Raw genomic sequence first — 18,840 nt, forward strand, 5'->3', positions numbered from 1 at the left:
ATCTTGGTGTCCTGGGAACCCCACATCAAGCCCCACATTGGGCTCCCCGCTCAGTGGGGAGTCTGTTTCTCCCTCTCCCTCTGCTCCTCCCCACTGCTCGTGCTCTCTCTCAAATAAATAATCTTTTAAAAAAACAACTATGATTAATATGCTAAAGGCTTTAATGGAAAAAATTGACAACATGCAAGAAGAGATGGATAATGTGAGCAGAGAGATGGAAATTCTAAGAATCAAAAAGAAATGCTAGATTTTGGTTGTAGGTGCTCTTCATAGAGTCAGTTAGCTAAGGGTCATCCCATTCTTCCCAGGCCTCTTAAGAAATACTTCAATTCTAGCAAAGGCCCTGCTTTCTAGTATCAGGAGCCATGGTCCAGAAACACAAATTAAACAGAATTTTAGCCATTTATCTCCCAGACTGTCCCTTTCCTGACATTCTACCTACAGCAGGAAAAAATAATGAAAACACTACCTGCAGTCACAAGTCCTCCAGTTTCCTGGCCAAGATTTCATATTCCTTTAGAGATACCTTTCAAGGAGAAAGTGACAAGGGAGGGGAACATGGGGGATTTCAAAGGTACTGATAAGGTTCTACTTCTTAAGCTTGGTGTTGGGCACATGAATATATGATTTAATATTATTATTTAGATTTTTCAGGTTAAAAATTTTTTGCATGTATATTTGATAAAATGCTAGAGATCAAAAACTTGAAACAGAAATGAAGAATGCCTTTGAAGGGCTCATTAGTAGACTGGGCATGGCAGAAGAAAGAGTTTCTGAACTTGAGAATATGACAATTAGACACTTTCCAAACTGAAAAGCAATGAGAAAAAAGACTGAAAAAAGCAGAACAGAATATCCAAGAATGATGGGACAATTACAAAAAGTATAACACATGTAATGAGAAGACCAGAAGGAGAAGAAAAAGAAAGGAACAGAGGCAATATTCGAAGCGATAATGACAGGATTTTCCCAAATTGTCAGACATCAAGCCACAGATCCAGGAAGTTCAGAGAACACCAAGCAGGATAAACACCAAAAAAAATACTATACCCTGGGCAGATCATATTTAAACTTCAGAAAATCAAAAAAGTATCTTGAAAGGGGTGCCTGGTTGGCTCAGTTGGTAGAGCATGAGACTCTTGATCTTAGGGTCATGAGTCTGAGGTCCATTTTGGGTGTAGAGATTACTTGAAAAAGAAAAAGTTAAAAAAAAAAAAAGTATCTTGAAAGAAGCCAGAGGAAAAATCAACTTCTGTAGAGGAACAAAGATAAAACTTCCATCCAACTTCTCAGAAACCATTCCAGCAAGAAGAGAGCAGAGTGAAATATTTAAGTGTTGAGAGAATAGAACCACTGACCTAGAATTCTGTACCCTATGAAATTACCCTTCAAAAGTGAAGGAGAAAGAAAGACTTGCTCAGAAAAACAAAGACTGATGGAATTTGTTGCCAGTAATCTGCTTCGCAAGAGATGTTAAAAGGAATTCTTCAAAGAGAAGGAAGTGATAAGTCAGAAACTTGGGATCTACATAATGAAAGGAAGAGCATCAGAGAAGTAATGAAGGTAAAGTACAAACTTTTATTTCCCTATTTTTTTTTTTTATTTATTTGTCAGAGAGAGAGAGAGAGAGAGAGCACAAGCGGGGGGGGGGGGCGCGTAGCAGGCAGAGGGAGAAGCAGGCTTCCTGCTGAGCAGGGAGCCCGATGTGGGGCTCGATCCCAGGACCTGGGATCATGACCTGAGCCGAAGGTAGACTCTTAACCAACTGAGCCACCCAGGTGTCCCTATTTCCTGTATTCTTAACTGATCTAATAGATCAAATTGAACACTTTGTTCAAAATAATAATACCAACAATGTATTTAATTACATATGCTTATGCATGTGTGTGTATGTGTATATAGGTATATTTACATTTAATTATATATGAGTGAGATGAATGACAGCAATGATGTAAGGAATAGGAGGGAAGAATTGAGAATATTTTATTATAAGGTATTTGCACTAACCATGAAGCAGTATAGTGTTATTTGCAAGTAGATTTGGGTTAGTTGTAAATGTATATTGCAGACTTTGGGGAAACCACTACAAAAAGTGAAAAAGGAAGGGCAGTTGATGTGCCAAGAAAGGAGAGAAAGTGGAATTATATGAAATGATGAATTAAAACTGCAAAAGGCAGAAAAATTGTAGAAGACAAAAATAGGAACAAAGAATAAGAGCAACAAATAGAAGACAGTAAAAAATAGGGTAAATATTAATTTAATAATTCCTTTAAATCTCAATGGTTTATTTTTTATTTTTTTAAAGATTTTCTTTATTTTTTTTACAGAGAAAGACACAGCGAGAGAGGGAACATAAGCAGAGGGAGTGGGAGAGGGAGAACAGGCTTCCCACAGAGCGGAGAGCCCAGTGTGGGGCTCGATCCCAGGGATCATGACCTGAGCCAAAGTCAGACACTTAATGACTGAGCCACCCAGGTGCCCCTATTTTTTTATTTTTTAAAAAAATTTTATTTTTATGTAATCTCTACAGCCAGTGTGGGGCTCAAACTCACAACCCTGAGATCAAGAGTTGCATGCTCCACAGACTGAGCCAGCCAGGTGCCCCTAAATGTCAGTGGTTTACATACACCAATTAAAAGTCAAGGAATGTCAGAGTGGATAAAAAACCAAGACCCAACTATATGTTGTTTAGAAGAAGCCCACTTTAAATATAAAGACACATATAAAGCCAAGGGATGGAAAAAGATATACCATGCTAGCACTAATCAAAAGAAAACAGGAGTAGCTATATTAATTTCAGACAGAGCAAACTTCAGAGAAAGTAAAGTTATCATGGATAAAGAGGGACAAATCATAATGATAAAGGGATAAATACTCCATGAAGGCATAACAATCCTTAACGTGTATATGCCTAACAACAGAGCATTGAAATATACGAAAAACTGATAGAACTGCAAGGAAAAATATAGGAATATATAGGAATATAGGAATCTGCTATATCTGTTAGTTGGAAAGTCTAACGTCCTCTGTCAGAAATGGACAGATCTAGACAGGCAGAAAATCAGAAAGAACATAGTTGAAATCAACAATACCATCTATCAACTGGATACAATTGACATCTATAAACTACTTCATCCAACAACAGATTACACATTCTTCTCAAGCTTACGTGGAACATTCTGGGCCATAAAATATATCTCAGTGAATTTCAAAGAACAGAAATCATACCATGCATGTTCTTAGGCCACAATGGAATTAAACTAGAAATTAATAACAGAAAGATAATTGGAAACTTCCCAAATACTTGGAAATTAAACAACAGACTTCTAAGTAACACATGGGTCAAATAAGGAATCTCAAGAGACATTTTAAAATATTTTGAACTACACAAAAATAAAATGACAACTTATCAAAATTTGTGGGATGTATCAAAAGCAATGCTTAGATGGAAATTACTGTATTGAATGTATATATTAGGAAAGAAGAAAGATCCTTGGCCTTAGAAAAGTGGAAAAAAGGAGAGTAAATTAAATCCAAAGTAAGCAAAATAAAAGAAATAATAGAAATTAGAGCTGAAATCAATGAAACTGAAAACAGGAAATCAATAGAGAAAATCAACAAAACCAAAAGCTATTCTTTGAAAAAAATCAGTAAAACTGACAATCTCCTAGCCAGGATAATTAAAAGAGAAAAAAGAGACAAACAGATCAATGGAACAGAACAGAGAGCCCAGGAATATAAACATAGTTAACTGAGCTTTGACAAAGGAGCAAAGACAATGCAATGGAGCAAAGATAATCTTTTTCAAAATGATGCTGGAACAACTGGACACTCGCATGCAAAACAAAAAAATGAAGAAATTATACCAATTCTTTACAGTCTCTTTCAGAGGACAGAAGCAGAGGGAATAGGTCCTAACTCATTCTATGAGGCTAGCATTACCCTAATACCAAGACTGGACAAAAGCACTATAAGAAAAGAAAACTACAGATCAATATCTCTCATGAACATAGATGCAAAATTCTTCAACAAAATATTAGCAAATGGAATCTAAGATGTATAAAAAAAATTATATACCATGACCAAGAGGGATTTATTACAGGTATGGAAGGCTACTTCAACATTTGAAAATCAATTAATTAATCTGTCATCAACAGACTAAAGAAGAAAAATCACATGATCATATCAGTAAGTCCAGAAAAAGCATTTGATAAAATCCAACACTCATTCATGATAAATACTCAGCAAACTAGGGTAGAGGGGAACTTCCTTAACTTGATAAGGAACATCTACAATAAACTTACTACTAACATCATAGTTAATGGTGAGAAACTCAAAACTTTCCTGCTAAAATCAGAATAAGGAAAGCATATCTGCTCTCACCAATGGTCATCAATATCATACTGGAAGTTCTAGCTAATGAAATAAGACAAGAAAAGGAAACAAAAAGTATACAGATTGGGCAGGAAGACATAAAATTGTCCTTGTTTGCAAATGACATGATCATTTATGTAGAAAATCTGAAAAAAATCAACAAAGAAACTCTTGGAACTAATAAGCAATTATAGCAAGGTTGAAGGATACAAGGCTAATAAACAAAAGTCAATCATTTTCCTATATAGCATTAATGAATTAGGGGAATTTGAAATTAAAAACACATTACCATTTACATTAGCACTCCCCAAAACGAAATACTTAAGTATAAATGAAATGAAATATGTATAAGATCTATATGAAGAAAACCACAAAACTCTGATGAAAGATAGCAAAGAACTAAATAAATGGAAAACTATTCCATGTTCGTGGATGGGTGGACTCAATATTGTTGAGATGTCAGTTCTTCCCAACTTGATCTATAGATTCAATGTAATCCCAATCAAAATTCCAGCAAGATATTTTGTCGATATTGACCAGCTGACTCCAAAGTTTATACAAAGAGGGGAAAGACCCAGAATAGCCAACTCAATATTAAAGGAGAAGAACAAAGTCAGAGGACTAACATTACCCTACTTTAAGACTTACTATAAAGCTACAATAATCAAGAGAGTATGCAACTGGCAAAAAAATGAATCTAGACACAGGTCTCATACCCTTCAAAAAATTAACTCAAAATGGATCACAGGGGTGTCTGGGTGGCTCAGTCGTTAAGCTTCTGCCTTCGGCTCAGGTCATGATCCCAGAGTCCTGGGATCGAGCCCTGCATCGGACTCCCTCCTCGGCCGGGAGCCTGCTTCTCTCTCTCCCACTCCCCCTGCTTGTGTTCTCTCTCTCACTGTGTTCTTTAAAAAAAAAAAAGAAATTAAAAATAGAATTACCATACAATCCAGTGATCCCACTTCTGAGTATTTATCCAAAGAAAACAAAATCACTATCTCAAAGAATTATCTGCATTCCCTTGTTCACTGCAGCATTATTCACAAAAGCCAAGATATGGAAACAACCTTAGTGCTGGTCAATGGATGAATGGATAAATGAAATATGCCGTGTATATATGCATGTATGTATGTATGTATATAATGCAACATTATTTATCCTTTAAAAAAGAAGGAAATTTTTCCATTTGTGACAACATGGATGACCCTGGAGGGCATTATGCTAAGTGAAATAAACCAGAGAGAGAAAGACAAATACTGCATGGTATCACTTATATGTGGAATCTTAAAAAAAAAAAAAATGAACACAGAGAAACAGAAACAGAGTAGAATGGTGGTTGCCAGGGCCTGGGGCAGGGGATGGGAAAGTTGATAAAGGAATATCAATTTTCAGTTATAACATGACTAAGTTCTGAGGATTTAACATACGGTATGGTGACTGTAGTTAACGATACTGTATTGTATAACTGCAATTTGCTAAGAGAGATCTTAAGTGTTCTCACCACATACACACACACACACACACACACACAAAGTGTGTTTCTTACAGAAAAGTTTCTTACAAAACTAAACATACTATATGATCCAGCAATTGCACTCATTGGCATTTACCCAAATGAACTGAAAACATGTCCACACAAAACCCTGCACATGGATGTTTATTCATAACTGCCAAAACTTGGAAGCAACCAAGATGTCTTTTAGTAGGTGAATGGATAAATAAACTGTGGTACATATGATGGAATATTATTTATAGCTAAAGAGAAATGAGTTACCAAACCATGAAAAGACATGGAGGAACTTTTTTTTTTTTTAAAGATTTTATTTATTTATTTGAGACAGAGAGAATGAGATACAGAGAGCATGAGGGAGGAGTGTCAGAGGGAGAAGCAGACTCCCCGCCGAGCAGGGAGCCCGATGCGGGACTCGATCCCGGGACTCCAGGATCATGACCTGAGCCGAAGGCAGTTGCTTAACCAACTGAGTCACCCAGGCGCCCGACATGGAGGAACTTTAAATTTAAGCATATTAGTGAGGAGGGAGGGATGAAGGGAAGAGCACCAAGGATTTTTAGGTCAGCGGAGCTACTCTATATGATACTACAATGGTGGATACCTAACAGCATACATCTAACAATACTATACAACGTACAACACCAAGAGGGAACCCTAATGTAAACTACGGACTTAGGGTGATAATGTGTCAATGTGAATTCAGTTGTACCAAATGTACCACTGTATGTGAGATGTTGATAGTGGGAGAAGCTAGGTATATTTGAGGACAGGGAGTATATGGAAATTCTCTGTACTTTCTGCGCAATTTTTCTGTGAACCCCCAAAAATGCTCTCTAAAAATAACTTTATCAATTAAACAAAACAACCAACCAAAACAAAAATCCTGGCAACCTTACTGATCTAGTAATCTTAGCAAACTCAAAGAGGATGAACACAAAATCACACCCAACTATCTCATGATCAACCTGTTGAAAACCAAAGGTAAAGAGAAAATCTTAAAAGCCAAAGAAAAAAGATGTATTACATGCAGGGGAACAACAAGAACCACAGCCAACTTCTCATGAGAAGTTGTAATTCTCTATGTCAGCCAGAAGACCATGCATGGAACAACATATTTAAAGTGCTAAAGGGAGGAAAACTGCCAAACTATCATTGTATATCCAACTGAAAATATCTTTCAAAAATTAATGGAGGGGCGCCTGGTTGGCTCAGTTACTTAAGTGGTTGACTCTTGGTTTCGGCTCAGGTTGTGATCTCATGGGTTGTGAGACTGAGCCCGACGTCGGGCTCCCCACTCAGCAGGGAGTCTGCTTGATGACTCGCTCCCTCTGCCCATCACCCCATGTGCTCCCTCTCTCTCTCTCAAATAAATAAATCTTTAAAAAGAAATTTAAAGGGCGCCTGGGTGGCTCAGTTGGTTAAGCGACTGCCTTCAGCTCAGGTCATGATCCTGGAGTCCCGGGATCGAGTCCCGCATCGGGCTCCCTGCTCAGCGGGGAGTCTGCTTCTCCCTCTGACCCTCCCCCCTCTCATGTGCTTTCTCTCATTCTCTCTCTCTCAAATAAATAAATAAAATCTTTAAAAAAAAATAAAAAGAAATTCAAGGTGAAATGAAGACAGTTTTAGATAAAAGCAGGGAGGATTTGTTGCCAGCAGACTCATACAGGCAGAGCTAAAGGACATTCTTTAGGCTGAAGACAAATGATACCAGATAGAATCTGGAGCTACAGGAAATCATTAGAAATGATAAATATATCGGTAGATGTGAAAGACTATTTTCCTAACTTCTTTCAAAGTCAACTGTTTAAAGCAATAACAACAATGCATTGTTGGGATTATAACAAATGCAGAAGTGAAATATATGACAGTGATAGAGCAAGGTTAGAAGGGGGCAAATTATACAGTTGTAACATTCCTATTTATATATGAAGTGGTATAATATTAATTGAAGCAAATTGCGATAAGTCAAGGATGCATATTGTTATCCTGAGAGCAACTGTGAAAAAGTAACACAAAGTCACTGGAAGAGATAAAATGGGACTGTAAATTTAGACTCAGTCTAAATGAAGACAGGAAAAAGGGGAAAAAATTAAAAAGATGGGGTAAATAGAACACAAATAGCAAGATGGTTGACAAATGGAACCGTATCAATAATTCTACATATCATTAAATGTAAATGAACTCAACAGTCAAGATGGTTTAAAAAATAAGTCCCAAGTATATGCTGTTTACCAGAGATATACTTTAAATAGAAAGACAGGGTTGAAAGCAAAAGGATTGAAAAAGATATATTATGCAAATGCTAAGTATAAGAAAGCTGGTGTGTTTATTTTAGTATCAAAGTAGAATACAGAACAAAGAGTATCACTAGAGAGAAAGATATTAATTTCATAAAGTTGACATTAAAATCCTGAACATGTATGCACCTAATAACAAAGCTTCAAAACACACTAAGGAAAAATTGACCAAACTAAAGGGAGAAAGAGACAAATCTACAATCATAGGTGGAAAGATGGAGAGTGAAAGAGAGAAATATAGAGTGTCAGACAGAGACACAGAGGAAAGAAAGAGACAGAGAAACAGATACAGAGACAAAGAGTCCAAGTGAGGGAGAGGGATGTGACCTGATCCTAAGAGGTTGACAGGACCCAGAGACAAGGAAAGAGAGAGATGGGCCATGCCCTGGATAGGAGGGAGAGTCGGGAGCTCTGGTTGCAGTGCAAGGAGCCACAGCAGGGTCTGGACATGTGGGATCCTGGAGGGGGTGCTGTAAGGGGGGCAGCATCACTCACCCGCTGCCCCGTGGAGCCTTGGGGGCCAGGCTCCCCACGCAGTCCCTGTGTGGGAGGGAGGAGAGGTACGAAGTCAGCTATTGGGGGGTGTGACCCAGGGACCCCAGGACTCCCCAGAATCTTCCACCAAGGGTTGCCTCAGTACTCACTCTCTCTCCCTTCTCTCCTGGGTGGCCAGAGATTCCTTTGGGTCCAGTGGGGCCTGGAGGTCCCTGAGCAACAAGACAGGGCCTCACTCTTGTGCTGAGGCAGGATGGGGTGGGCAGGGACTTGGTAGGGCAGAGAGGTCAAGGAGGGAGCCTCAGTTTGGCCTGGGCCTCTGGGTTCTTTATCACACTCCCAGTGCCTGGCACACAGCAGTGACTTTGTACAGCTCAGGGTTCAGAGTTATGGCCCTGGAGTCAGAGAGTCCCTGCCTTGATCCGGAAGTTGCCATGTGCTGGCAGCAGCCCTAGGTCAAGAACCTCTACCTTTCCTGGCTGCATGTGCTGACAATACTTGTTTCTCCTTACATGGACTGAATGAAAAGATTTATGGAAAGTAGTTTGCATATTAGGTGCTCCATAAATGCTTGAATGAATGAATGAAGGATGGATGGATGGATGGATGGATGGATGGATGGATGGATGGATGTGTGGACTGATTAAGTGGGTGGGTGGATGAATGGATGGACAGATGAATGAGAGCAACTGGAGAACTACCCACCATGTGTCCAGGACTCCCAGGGATGCCCATGGGACCAGGAAGTCCAGGGGGACCTGGAATAAGACAGGATGTCCTCAGGACTGAAACAAAGTACAATGCCAGGAAGTCCACCATCCGCTCCCTCCTGAGAGCCACAGTCCTAGTCCCTCTGCCATTTCCCAACCCTACCCCTTACCCTGGACCTGGACTCAACTTACCCATGGGCCCTGGGGGGCCTGGGAGTCCAGCTGGTCCCTGGGGCCAGTGGCTGCTGGTCTCAGTGAAGGTATTGGACAGTAATGGGTCCCCTGGGAGGAGGAAAGATGGTGAGTCAGCAGGGCTGGGCTGGAGTGTGACAGTCAGTCTTTACCTGCCACCTCTGCGAAGCCAGCTGGGACTGCCCTGTGGGATAACCTGCAGTGTGGTTGGGGCTACCAGGCAACTGCTCCAAGGGTGGGGAGTGTGGAGAGTACTGCTCACACAGGACCAGGAGGCAGGGAGACCTGGGTTCTAACCTTACCACAGTCTAGCTGGTGACATCCTGCAAGACTCCACCTCGCTGAGCCTGAACTGCCATATGTCAAGTGGGAATAATAGTAAAAGCTACTGTTTATTGACCACCTACTTTGTGCCAGGCTTCTGTGCATGGGGGTCATGGAGCTCTGGGAGAACTGTACAGTCAGTCTCCCCATTGTACAGATGAAGAAACTGAGGCTTGGGGAAGGAGAAGGAGTGCTGAGATGGAATGAACGGCAGGATGGGGGAATACAGGAATGGTGCCCAGCCATACACCAGAGATAGGGCACAGGTAGGATTGAATCTGGCCCTCCAAGCTCTGACCACGGGCAGCACGCACGTAGGTCAGGCTGGGGAGGAGGCAAAGGATACACGTCAGGGCCCCACTGGGCGGGGGTGGGGGGGAGCTTTCTGAGCACAGGGCCAGGGAGCACAGAGCTCATTTCCTGCTGCCAGGCCTTGAGCTTTCCGGTGCTCTGAGGGCTGGATCCTGGCCAGCTCCAAGGCTTGGCAGGAGGGCCTCATGCCGGTGGTTCCAAGCACAGGCTCTGGAGGACGCCTGGGTTTGAAGCCAGCCACCCCCACCCCCAAGTCCTGGCTATGTGATCTCCCCTCTCTGGCCCTCAGTTTTCCTCATCTGAGAAGAGAGGAGGACAATGGCATCTGTTGGGAGACTGGGTGACACGTAGCTGACCAAAGGCAAGCCTGGTAAACAGAAGGTACCTGGTAGATGGCAGCGGGACTGGGGTGATGGTTATGCCAACCTTGCCCCCACCCCACCATTATCTCTCGTGACCCCCGAAGGACTCACCATACTGGGGGTTCCGGGTGTGGGGTGGTCCAACAGGGGCTGGGGGCCCAGGGGGCCCCGGGGGACCAGGAGGCCCGGGTGGGCCTGGAGGTCCCTTCTCTCCAGGGGTGCCCACAGCTCCAGCCTGGCCAGGGCTTCCTGGGGGGCCCTGAGGACCTACAATGGAACCAGGGAGTTGGTGGGCATCTAGGAGGCAGGCAGGCCCAGGGTGGCTGCAAGAGGGCAGGACAAGGCAGCCTGGGGGCATGGGGTATGAGAGGGCTCCAGAGGCCACAGGCCCAGGCCTGTCCTGGCTCTGACCTCCTTGGCCATGTAGGGGGATGAACAGCTCTCTTCAGGGGCTTTAGGACAATGGACAGTAGATTCTTAGGAAATATTGATTTCCAGAATGTTCTCTTCTCTCCCTTCCAGGCTTCTGAATGAATTGTTCCCTCTATCAGTCCTCCCTTTGTTCTGCCTGGTGTCCCCTTCAAGTCATCCTTTATGCCTCAGCTAAGATGTTACTCCTACCAGGAAGCCCTCTCCACCCCTCACCCCATCCAGGCTGGGTCTACGCTTCCTTCCTTGGGCCTCCCATACCTGCAACATCCCCCAGAAGAACCCTGGTCACATGGTGGGGGGCACTGCTGTTTCTCCACTGCCTGGGCCCCCCCTTCCCACTGGTCTGGGAGCTCCAGGAGGCAGGGACTGATCTGACCCCACCCCAGTGCCCAGCTCAGAGCCTGCTAGGGTAGGTGCCCCGGAAGCATGGGTCCAGTGAATGCAAAAGAGGGCTTCAGGGAGCCCAGGCACAAGTGGAGGGGTGCTGAGCTGAGACACAAGTGGGTGGAAGGGGCCCAGGCTACCTTTGGCCAAGGAAGCGTTCACTGACAGGGCTGACCTGGACAGCTGGGGGTAGGGGCAGTGCTGTGGGCACTCACCTGGCGGGCCTCTCATCCCCACTGGGCCTTGGCTGCCAGTGTCTCCCTTGGGGCCAGTGGGCCCAGGAAGCCCCTGGCCACCAGCTCGATCTGGGGGAGAAAGTTCATCAGCTTGGCAGCGCTTGCCCGACCCTGGCCCCAGCCCCTCAGCCAGCCCTACCATCTCGAGGGAGCAATGGGGCCCTCATGTTCTCTCTGGCTCTGGGTAGCCCTGGGGCAGGGGGGTAGGCAGGGGTCAGTTTCATCCAGGGTCCCTGCCCCCAGGTCCACTGTGTGGGACAGGCGCAATGGGGCTGCCGGGCCCTGTCCCCTCAGGCCCACTGGAGAACTGGGGAGACCGAGGCCCAGAAGGGGGTCAAGCTGGGAGTCAGTAGCAGGGTGGGGACTGGAATCACTCCCTTGATTCATTCCCACATGGGAGCATGCCCCCTACTGACCCACTCACCTCGGAGGCCTTCATCCCCGGGGCTGCCCTGGGCAGCTGGGGAGCCCCAGAGTGGGACGGGGTCCCCGGGGGCAGCTGGGGTTGGGAGCACTGCCCGCTCAGTGACAGTGAGCACCGCCACCTGTGGAGGAAGAGGAAGACAGGGTAGGTCCCAGGGTTTCATCAGGGACAGGCCAGCTGTGGGGCCCCCGTGTTGGGTGCAGGAGGCCCCTGCACCCAGCAGAACCCAGCTTAGAGTGGAGACCCAGGGCTCAGAAATGACTGATTTTCAAACTGCACAATTCATCCTTAGGAAAGCCAATACACGTGGTCACTGCCACCCAAGTGGAGCTTTGGGTCGCTGTGTTTGCTGGGCTGTGCGGTTTTTCCCACACTGACCTGCATCAATAATCTGAAACTTCTCTTGGTCTCTTAAAGCACCACAGGCTGGAAGGATTTTTACTAAATTTGGAGGGAAGTTTGGGGGGGTCTGACATGAACTAGAGGCCCTGGGGTGTATACAAAACCACTTTGGGACCCAGTGTGGGGGAGCCTCTGAAAGGTCAGAGGTGTCTGCTGAGCCACTGACCGAGGATTAAACAGGGGCCAGAGGGGCCTGGGTGGCTCAGTTGGTTAAGCAACCGACCGTTGATTTCAGCTCAGGTTGTGATCTCAGGGTTGTGAGATCAAGCCCTTCATCGGGCTCCGCACTCAGCGCAGAGTCCGCTTGGGATTCTCTCTCTCCTCCCCCTCTGCCCCTCCTCTCCTGCTCATGTGCATTCTCTCTCTAAAATAAATAAATAAAATCTTAAAAAGGTGGGGGGCTGAATGCCCACTGACTGGGAGTGGGGGGTCGTGTGGTCCCATCCAGAGAACAGCTGAAACTCTTGGGCAGACCCTGAACGGAGAACCATGCCTCAGATCTGAGACTGAGGCCCTCATACCGGCTTCTCCCGGGAGGAAGTCTGGGGAGCAGTGTGGGCTTCCTGGAGCTCCCACACCTCATAACCAGGGTCCTAGTACATGCTGTTCAGAAGCTTGGTTTTTCCCCCTGACACATGTGACAAAATGGAGGTGTTGTGGGTGACTGTCTGTCTGGTATTCCACCGAGCCATGCACACTAATTCCGCAACCTGGTTTCCAAATTTCCCTATCCATTATTAACATTTTGGTAAACATCTTCACATCGACTCTCCTTAAGATAAATTCCCAGAGTGACGGAGAAAAAGATATGCAGATTAAGTATATACGTCTCTATGTGTGCTTAGAAAATCTGGAAGAAAAAATGCTTAAATGTTGACCGTTGCTCCCTCTGGGGACACAAGTGACTGCTGCAGATGGCTTTCTGGTAGGTTTTTCACAGTTCCGAGTTTTTCATGTTTCTAAATTTAGAATGTCTTACTTTTTTTTTTTTTAAGATTATTTTAGAGAGAGAGCGAGAGAGCGTGCGTGTGCTCGCATGAGCAAGAGGCAGGGGAGGGGCAGAGGGAGCGAATCTCAAGCAGACTCCCCACTGACTGTGGAGCCCAGTGCGGGGCTCCATCTCACAACCCCCAGATCATGACCTGAGCTGAAATGAAGAGTAGGCCGCTCAATCGACTGAGCCACCCAGGCGCCCCTAGAATGTCTTACTTTCTAATTGCTAAAACCTTTTTATCTTGAAATAACTTGAGATGCCCAAAGATGTTTTGCTTTGGAAACTGGGAAGATAGTATTATTATGGTGGTGTGGGTGTGGGGGGATAAAGGGCAAAAGTGACAGGGCAAGGAGGGGACCCGGCCATGGGCTCTGGGGGATGTCTGCAAATCTCTGGCTGGGATGGGGATGGGGCTGCACAGGGGACCTTCGTAGGCCTCCCCGGGGAAAGGAGCAGGCAGGCCATCTGACTCTGAGCAGGCTTCCTGGGGAAGGGCACGGAAGGGAGGCTAGCTTGTTCTGGAGGGGGGGTGGGCGCCTGCTAGGGAGGCCACCTGCTCGTGGGTGTTAAAGCTCAGCTCAGCTGCACTGTGAGAATGATGAGCTGATGGGGTGTGGGGGTGTAGGGAGGGGGTGGGAGGGCCAGAGGAGGGGCAGCTGCTCACCCACCTTGGCCTCCAGCACCTTCAGCCGCTCGGTCAGCTCTGACACTTTGCTGCAGTTGAGGCAACCTGCAGGGAGGGAGGAGGCTGGGCCCAGGTGTCTTAGGTTCCCTGTGGAGCCCCTCAGCCCCGGGGTGGGGGGCAGAATAGAAGCAAGGGGACAGGCACCTGATGACCCCAACCCATGAGATGACCCAGCGCAGGGAAGGGGCTATAGCCATGCCCTGAGGGTCTCCTTTGGCTCCAGAGCCTCCAGAGCAGAACCAGGGACCCACCTCCTGCAGCCTTGGCATCCAAGATGCCTCCTTCCCTGGAAGCCAGGGCAGGAAATCCTGTTGCTTCCCCCTGGGTGGGGCTGGCCTGGGCTTGCCGGCTTTGGGGACTGACACATCACAGCCTGGACTGCGCTGGCCTCAGAGGTGCCCCCCTCTGATCCCTCCCTCCACAGCCACCGGCCAGCTCCTCTGGCCTCCCCAGCGATACCCCTAAGTGATCCGTAGCAGTTCTGGCCCGTTATGCAACCTCAACCTCCCAGCGGCCGCCTACTGGGACTAGTGCTTACAGGCTCGTCTCTCCATGATCCTGGGTGTTGGGACGAGTGTCACTCCAGTTCACATCTGAGGACACTGAGCTCAGAGCAAGGGTGCAGTGAGTCCTTAATGAGCACAAAGTCTGGGGTCGAGTCCCAGCGCTGCCCCTTCCTGGCTCTGGGCCTTGGGCAGGGCTGATCTCCTCTCTGACCCTCAGCTTCCTCCTCTTTAACATGGGGACAATGATGCCTTCCTGGGGCTGGGAGATTTAAATGAGTTGACAATGGAAAGCACCTGGCACAGTGCCTCACTCATTGCAGACGCTTAGAAAAGCATCATTTCAATAAAAAGAGGAAACTGGGGGCTTGGGCCCGCGTCTGCCAGTCTGGGGGTCATGAGTCTTGGGGTGCTGGGCCCAGGTTGGACTCCCACTAGGGCCCTGGGGTGGGCACGCCCCCTAACCCTCCACTGGGGGCCCCAGCCGGCTTCAGGACCATCACCACATTGCCCAGGCCCCCACCAGGCCTCCCCTAAACTGGAGGGACCCCAAGCAGCTGCCCTGGCACCCACCTGAGAAGGCTGTGGGCCGAAGCGCCATCCGTCGCATGGCGTTGCCCGACCATCTGGGCTCCACGAAGCCAGACGAGCCTGCAACTGAGGGACAACGGGGGTGAGGGCCCTGCTGGCCTACACCATTCTTGTTTCAGACCCCGCCCTGCCCATCTGCCGCTGTCGCCCCAGCAGGGATCCCTACTCCCCTTAGCGCAGAGGGAGACAGAGGCCCAGAGAGGTGGGACAGTTTCCTGGGATCACACAGCATGAGCTGGGCTGAACTGGAACAAGACAGCCAACCTGATGGGGTTGGGGACAGCGGCGGGCAATGGGTGGGGGCCATGGTGAGGCTTCCCCAGGGACCCCGGCAAGCTGCATGGGTTAAGAACTTAGAGCTAACAGATGCAAGGCCAGGTCCCAGCCCTGCTACTCGCTGACCTGTACGACTTGTCCTCTTCGGACCCGCCTATTTTCCCATCCGTAAAATGGGGTCCTAAGGCCACTACATCTCCCAGGCTGGTGTGAGGCCCGAGGAAGGCGATGTGTGCGAAGCAGCGCACGGGGCACACAGCGGGCAGCTGGGACATCGCTGTCCACCCTGTCCCTGCCCCAATTGGTAAGAAGACACAGAAGTGGATCCAGCCCTGGTTTTAAATGAAAACCAGAGGGAGGCTGGCTGCCTGGGAGGGCAACGGGGGCTGTGTTCCAGGAGCCCACCCCTGCCACCACCCCTACGGAGAGCCGGCTGCCCTGGCCAGTCTGGCTTTGGGGGCCTGGTTTTCTCCACAGCCAAAGGGATAGGCTGGCCAAGCCAGGGGCGGGGGGCACAGCTGGAGGGGCTCCAGAGCCAGCGGTAGCAACCGCCCCCCTCCGCCCCCCAGGCCTGCCTTTTAAGGCCCCACAAGTGCCGTCCGGGGGGTTGGGCGGGGGGAGAAGACCCAAATAAGGCATTGGCCCGGCAGCTCAGAGCCAGGCTGTGGGTTAGTGCAGGGAGTGAGGCGCCGGGAACTCAAATCAGATGGGTGCCTTTGGCCAGCCCCCAGCAGGGAGGCCGCTAGACCCTGCTCACCATGAGGCCTTCGCTCAGACTGGGCCTGCATCCCCAGCACGCCCTCCCTGGGGACCTGCGACTTGCCCCAGAGCAGGGAGTGAATCTCACCCAGGACAGAGGAAGAGGCAGGTTGGCAGCCCAAGACTGGGTCAGGGACTGGGGACAGGTGGGGGGGGGAGGGGGTCATACCACTGTGAGCCATGGCCAATGTTAAGTGCTTTATATACCCAGCTCAATCCTACAGAGTAGGTAATAACAGCTAGCACTTAACTCTGGGCCGGGCACATTCCACGAAGCACTTCTCATATACAGTCTTTTTTTTTTTTTTTTTTAAAGATTTTATTCATTTATTTGAGAGAGAGAGAATGAGAGAGAGAGAACACATGAGAGGGGGGAGGGTCAGAGGCAGAAGCAGGCTCCCCGCCGAGCAGGGAGCCCGATGCGGGACTCGATCCCGGGACTCCAGGATCATGACCTGAGCCGAAGGCAGTTGCTTAACCAACTGAGCCACCCAGGCGCCCTTCTCATATACAGTCTTAACTCATCATCCTCCCAAAGCCCTCTAAGTGAGTGCCAGTATCACCTCTACTTTACAGATGGGGAAACTGAGGCACAGAGCTCCTCATTTGTCTATGCTCAGACAAATGGATGAGTGAATAGGAATCTCTCTCCTGGGGGAAAACAAGAAGGCTGGAGCCTGGACTTGAACCCAGGTCGGCCTAACTCCGGGGCCTGACCTCTCTCTGAGCCAGCCTGCACCTTGAGTCAGCCCATCGCGCAGAGGCAGGGAGGCCTGGCACCAGTAGGAATGCTGGCTCCAGAGGAGAATGGGCTCCCCGAGCTCTCCTCACCCTCTTTGCTCCCAGGTGAAGACATAAAAGGCCATTTTATTACCCTTTGCAGGACGCCGAACAAAAGAAGCCACTGTCTCTCCAACCCCGTGGAAGTCTGGGCTTTTTCTGGGATGAAGTTTGGCAGAGCATCTGCCCAGCCCGCCCGCCCCCGCTACCCTGCTATTGTTTCCCTGTTTTTCCACGGCATTCCTCTAACGTGTCCTGTAACTGTGTCAGTTCCCAAGTCTGCTGCCCATCATCCGTCACCCCCGTCTGGCTGGAATGTGAGCCCCACCAGGGCAGGGACCTAGCCTGGCCTGTGCATGGCCTGGAAAAGTGCCCGGTGCATAGTAGGGCCTCCGTGGCCTCAATACACCTTCTGTTCATGAAGGCATGAGTCGCCGGCTGAAAAACGAATGCAAAGCAAACAAAATAAAAGGCAAAATAATGTGGACAACAGACACAATGGTCTTAAAAATGAGCATAAATCTTCTAACATCACACGAGGGGTTCCCTGAGTTATTTGTGCACTTGTGGTTGGAAATTCTTTTCATCCAATTTGCTTTCATGCATTTCACTGAGAGCCAGAGAGAACTAGAAAAGCTAATGAAAACATGGTCTGACCATCAGCATAGATGTAACTGGCTCAAAGTAATGGCAAGTTAAAATTTTAAAAGGAAGGAAGGAAGGAAAGAGGGAAGGAAGGAAGGAAGTTAGTTAGTTAAAGAAATAACAAAACTGTCCAAAAAAATCCCAGAATATGTTGGTTTTGGTTTCAGGATTCACAAAAACGATCCCCCAAACTCCTCCAAATTCTAAGAAATGGACAGAACTACTTTAACGGGCAAACCAGGTTGTAAAATGGCCCTTTAGCATAGCAAATCCCAGTAGGGAAAAGGCCGAGGGTTGGGGGGAGGTCTCCTGTTGTTCAAAAATATCACATCCTTCCCACTGGTGTTGGGCTAGGGCCCTTGGAGCAGACCCCAGTAGGCTGAAAGCCCCCCTCACCCCAGCCTGATGGTCTGTCCCAAAGGGCTGCCCCTCAGCCCCAACCTCGCCCCCTCAGGGGCTCCAGGCTGGGTCTAGGATCACAAACCCCAGCTCTATTCTGGAAGCCTGACAGTGGGCTACTTTCCACCACCTGGGAGGTCTCCACCATTAACACACACACACACACACACACACACACACTGCCTCCTATCCCCTTCCCGGCCGCGGTCAGTCCTATGTCACCTCCTCCAGGAAGTCTTCCCAGACAGACCAAGGTACCCACCAAAGCTCCCCCCTGAAGCTCTCATCACTCCATACTCCCTGTCTTGATCTGCACAAGGACGGCATCATGGACAGTTTTGAGCCCTGTGCCCCCACAAGCAGCTCCCCTTTCCTCTGCCCAGGACCAGGGTTAAGCTAAGAAGCCCCTTCTCATTGGGTCCTCATGAGAACATGAGGCCCAGAGAGGAGAGGCTACCTGTCGGCACAGCCAGGTGGGGCGGTGGGGATTCAAACCCCACGCTAAGCTGGGAACGCAGATGCGAGAAGTTGAGAGTGTCCCTGGGCTTCATCTCTGCCTTTCTCTCTCTGGACAGGCGCTGGGAGAGGGGCCTTCTCATGCACAAGCCACCCACAGGTCTGCCGCGTCCAGTGACCACAGCTACAGGGATGTTGCCTCCCCAGCCCCCGGCCAGGTGTCCTCCTGGGAAGTTACATTGCAAATGTAAATATTTGCTGCTGTTGGCCTGAAGCAAGGATGGGGTCAGGGGTG

General features: G+C 48.1%; 1 protein-coding gene across 19 annotated transcripts in view; it reads right to left on the bottom strand.

Annotated features, from left to right (window-relative positions):
* EMID1 (EMI domain containing 1) overlaps window positions 1-18,840 on the bottom strand; it is a 44,930-nt gene that overhangs the window by 14,416 nt on the left and 11,674 nt on the right. For 8 of the 19 annotated variants that reach the window (XR_014139742.1, XM_006748518.3, XM_031019539.2 and 5 more), the window contains exons 4-12: window positions 15,213-15,296; window positions 14,120-14,181; window positions 12,056-12,176; window positions 11,611-11,700; window positions 10,691-10,846; window positions 9,582-9,671; window positions 9,385-9,437; window positions 8,829-8,891; window positions 8,680-8,724 (exon numbers count right to left, since the gene is read on the bottom strand). Coding sequence is in view for 14 of the 19 variants with exons in the window: in XM_006748518.3 (XP_006748581.1) it covers window positions 8,680-8,724; window positions 8,829-8,891; window positions 9,385-9,437; window positions 9,582-9,671; window positions 10,691-10,846; window positions 11,611-11,700; window positions 12,056-12,176; window positions 14,120-14,181; window positions 15,213-15,296 (764 nt within the window). In the remaining 5 variants the exon portion in view is untranslated. Of the gene's footprint in view, window positions 1-8,679; window positions 8,757-8,828; window positions 8,892-9,384; window positions 9,438-9,581; window positions 9,672-10,690; window positions 10,847-11,610; window positions 11,701-12,055; window positions 12,177-14,119; window positions 14,182-15,212; window positions 15,297-18,840 lie in introns of all 19 variants that reach the window. The other 11 variants (XR_004072764.2, XR_014139741.1, XR_014139743.1 and 8 more) reach the window with 3 other exon arrangements.

Source organism: Leptonychotes weddellii, chromosome 13 (genome assembly GCF_054177405.1).
Source record: "Leptonychotes weddellii isolate Sample4059 chromosome 13, ASM5417740v2, whole genome shotgun sequence".
NCBI classification, from domain to species: domain Eukaryota; kingdom Metazoa; phylum Chordata; class Mammalia; order Carnivora; family Phocidae; genus Leptonychotes; species Leptonychotes weddellii.